The 4,341-nt window shown below is 22.0% G+C and overlaps 1 protein-coding gene across 1 annotated transcript; it reads right to left on the bottom strand.

Moving 5' to 3' along the window:
* Window positions 1–3,906: 3,906 nt before the first annotated feature.
* On the bottom strand, window positions 3,907–4,341 carry LOC124939216 (proline-, glutamic acid- and leucine-rich protein 1-like). The gene has a single exon (XM_047479720.1). It carries the CDS (start codon window positions 4,339–4,341, stop codon window positions 3,907–3,909), a length of 435 nt encoding a protein of 144 aa, XP_047335676.1.

Raw genomic sequence — 4,341 nt, 5'->3', positions numbered from 1 at the left:
ACATTCTCCAGGCAATAATAACATTCTCCTTTTGCCATTTTTTCTACTACAATTTTAGCATCAATTATTTTAAAGTTAAATATATTATAATTATTATTAAACGATCTTTTGGCCGGAGTTAGGAGCAATGGAGGATCGTTGTTATACAAATGTGATTTTTTAACAAATGACGTGTATGTTACTTTTTGAACTCGAACCATTTTTATTTCATTATTGAGATTTTTAGGATTAGGTGGTCTAACCGAATTAACAATTTCTGGTCTAAGTCCTCCAATGTATCATTCATCATATAATCATAGCATTCTAGAAAAATTGTAGGAATTTTTTGTAAATTTGTCATTATGTGTTTCGAACGTCCCATATTGTTTAAGATTCATTAAATCGCTCATTGGGGCATCAACATTTATTAAATCAAACTTCTTTTTTTACTTCCTTCTTAATTATATCACATATTACTATTATATTATGGTCTAACATTGATCTGTAATTTATATACCACATTCTTACTTTGTTGATGAAATGCAATCGAATATTTTTTTGCTAACATTTAGAGGGGTGTCATCGACTGCAAAGAATTCTTCTACCAAATATATCCTACCATCCACATCATTCTTGTTAGACTTTTATGAATAACATATGGTCTTGGCTTTTGGATATTTTTTTGATCACGACAACTGTTAAATTATTGAAATTCAAAATTATATTCTTAAAGATTATGATCCCTTCTGACATTTATATTATAACCTTGAACATTGTTTGTATTAGGAGCCTCAACATTTATAATATGAATCACTCTTACATTACATTTGTATTTATGGTTGGTGCTGAATTGTTATGATGTCCCTAATGTTCTTTAGATATCCACTAGTTGATGTTAGTATTATTGTTATTAATTTTTTTATACAATTGTTTTGATCGCTGATTGACTTGAATCCCTTTTGTAATTTGTTGAAGCATTATAGTCTCCAAAACTCTTTTTCTAAATAGTTAACTTGCCATTGATTTGTATGATTGAATCTCTAAGCTTTTGATTATAGAATTGTGTTCCTTCAAATGTTCGCTTGACAACAATTCTGAGATGTGGCGGTATGAATTTTATCTCATACATAACGAATCATATTGAACATTCCCAATAGTAAACGATTGTGAGATATATGATAATCTCGTTTACAATAAAAATTTGAGAAACAAACAAAATAAATGAGGTCAAAGCCAACGTATAATTTGTTGGAAGTGTTGACAAGAAGATTATACAAGACATAGTCATTGATGTTCTAAACAAAATTGACAATAATTTAAAAAGAGATATTGTAATCATTTTTATGGATTATTAAGTTATTAGTATTATTAAGATATTTTAAATTTGTTAGTATTTATTAATTATTTATGGGATCATAAAATAAGAATTTATTATTATATAAATAATAACTTAAATGTATATATATAATTAAATTTATAAAAATAATAATTTAAAAAGATATATTAAAATTTAATTAATTAAATTAAAAATAATAATTTAAATAGAATATTAAAATATAAATAATTAAATTTATAAAAAAATAATTAATAATTTGAATATATATATATATATATTATAAATTAATAAATTAAAGTTATATTTAATAATGATTTATAATAGTTTAAATAATAAAAATAAATAAAAACTGAATTTGAATGTAGGTTAGTTTGAAAAAATAGACTAAGTTTGGAACTCACTCTACTTCCTCCACTTCAATAGACTAGTGACCATCAGAAAATCATAGTGAAAGAAAGATCAATAGTATTAAACGAAATGCTACGGATTCCACCGTTTTCCTGTGTTCTCTCACAATTTTTAATATTTTTAAAAAATAATTAAATATATTTACAGATTTGCCTACTCTATCAATCAACTTATAGACTATCATATTTTTTTAAATTATAAATTAATAAATATTTGAATGATCACAAATTTGTACCAATTTAGATTAGAATTTAGATTTATTATAAATGTTACATAAAAAATGGTTGGAAATTAAAATTTATTTTAAAATAATATTAATTATATAGTATTATTATTTATATATAATTATATATAAAATTATTTTTAAAAAAATAATAATTATAAATTATATTTTAAAATTATTATAGTTACAAAATTAATTATATAATTTTATTTATTTTAATATGTAATAATTTAAAATTTATAAATATAAATTCATTTTATTTCATAAAAATCCTAAAACTAAAATAATTTATATAGTCATAAAAATATATATTAACACAATGATTATTCATACATATTTGTATTTAAGTCAAAATTTAATTCAATTAAAATAAGATTAATCAATAATTAAGTATTATAATATATATAATAAATATAGCCGTTAATAAAATCCTCTATTAATTTTGGCAAAATAAATATTTAAGATTATTTAGTATTTTTGAATTATTTCAAATATATAAATTTAGAAAATATTAAATAAATTTTCTACTAAATTATCAATGTTTTAACAAAATATGGTAATTTAATAAAGTTTTTCTCGTATTTTATATATATATATATATATATATATATATATATTCAATATAATAACAAGAGAAAAATAAAATTAGAAAACATACTTATATACCTTATATGTGTAATATTAAAAATATTCAATTGATAAATGAAAAATCAAATATTTTAGAACAGCAATTGTCCAATAAATTTATAATTTTAGTTTTATTATTTCAAATGTATAAATAAATATATATATATATATATTAAATTCAAATATAAATAGATTTTTAGCATTTTTGGTAGCCAATTCAATGCATAGATTATATATATATATATATATATATATATATATATATATATATATATATATATATATATATTAAATTCAAATATAAATAGATTTTTAGCATTTTTGGTAGCCAATTCAATGCATAGATTTTTTTACATAAAAGTTCAAATATAAATTGAAATGCTACTAGTAATAAATCTATTATATTTACTTTTGGTAATATGGTGAATTTTAGCATTTTTGGTAGCCAATTCAATGCATAGATTTTTTTACATAAAAGTTCAAATATAAATTGAAATGCTACTCTACTATATTTACTTTTGGTAATATGGTGAATTATTTTCTATAAAAATAAAATAAATTTAATTAGGACTAAAATTTTGAGCCTATAATAATAAATTACAGAAATTTGTAAATTTTTTTCTAAGGAAATTTATTAATTAATAGCAATAATTATTATAAATTCAGCCATATGTGTAATACCATTTGAAACTAAAAAAAACAAAAATTGTACAAAAATGAGTTCTCTTTCAATCAATCAAAACCATATACACACAAAATAAAACAAAATTACTTCAATGCTTGATGAATATGTTGTCTACAAAAAAAAAAATAATTATAAACAACCCTGGTAAAATATAGAAAACAAAACCAACACTCCCATATTTATTATTATTATTATTATTATTTTAATTTTAAAAATGATATTGACACTCTCAAAAATTGTCATCCCTCAATTTAAATAGTTGTAGTAGAAATCGAAATCGAAAATTTTAAACTATTAGACAAGATTTTTGTCACTTAAATTATCTTAATAGATTAACATTACAATATTTTTTAAACTTTTCTTAAATTTAGATATAATTTAATCTATTTTAATATTAAATTTATTGTTACCCAATCTAATTATATCATTAGTCAATGTGCATGAATTATGATTCATGATTTTGGTTTGGGAAATATGGTTGTTAGTAAATGAATCATCATCAACTAGTTAATTAAAATATAGAGACAATCATATTTGTGTTTTCAAATGATAGACTTGCATTGATCTTCAAAATAATTTTATCTGAGTACAAATACAAAAATAAAATCAAAAGAACATAAATAAAAGAAAATCATTTTAAGAAGTAACTTAGTCTACAGCTTTCCCTTTCCCCTTAACATCAATGATCACATTCTCTTTCACGCTCTCACTACTTTCACCCACCACCTTCTCTTTAGGGCCCTCACTTTCTCCCCTCTTTTCAACTTCAGCAGCACTAGCATCAACAACAACGTCAAGAAAACCAGCAACATCTTCTAAATCGTAGTCGCTATCATCTTCATCATCATCGCTGTCAGATGAATGAAAATAATCTTCTCCGTCGAAGTCATCGAATACTCCATCTTCAAAGTCGTATTCGTTTAAATCTTCATAGATTTTTCTTCCCTCATTCTTGAGAGAACTAAGATCTTGAACAACATTTTCTTGGACCTTTTGTTTCTTCTTCATCCGCTTATGATCTTCATCATTAAAATCTCTTGGGGACAAGTCCTTGATCGGGTTGTTATTGCTTGAGGATGCCAT

The sequence above is a fragment of the Impatiens glandulifera genome, chromosome 5 (assembly GCF_907164915.1).
Source record: "Impatiens glandulifera chromosome 5, dImpGla2.1, whole genome shotgun sequence".
NCBI lineage: Eukaryota > Viridiplantae > Streptophyta > Magnoliopsida > Ericales > Balsaminaceae > Impatiens > Impatiens glandulifera.
Note: the sequence above shows the minus strand (reverse complement) of the source record. Positions and strands in the feature narration are given on the sequence as shown.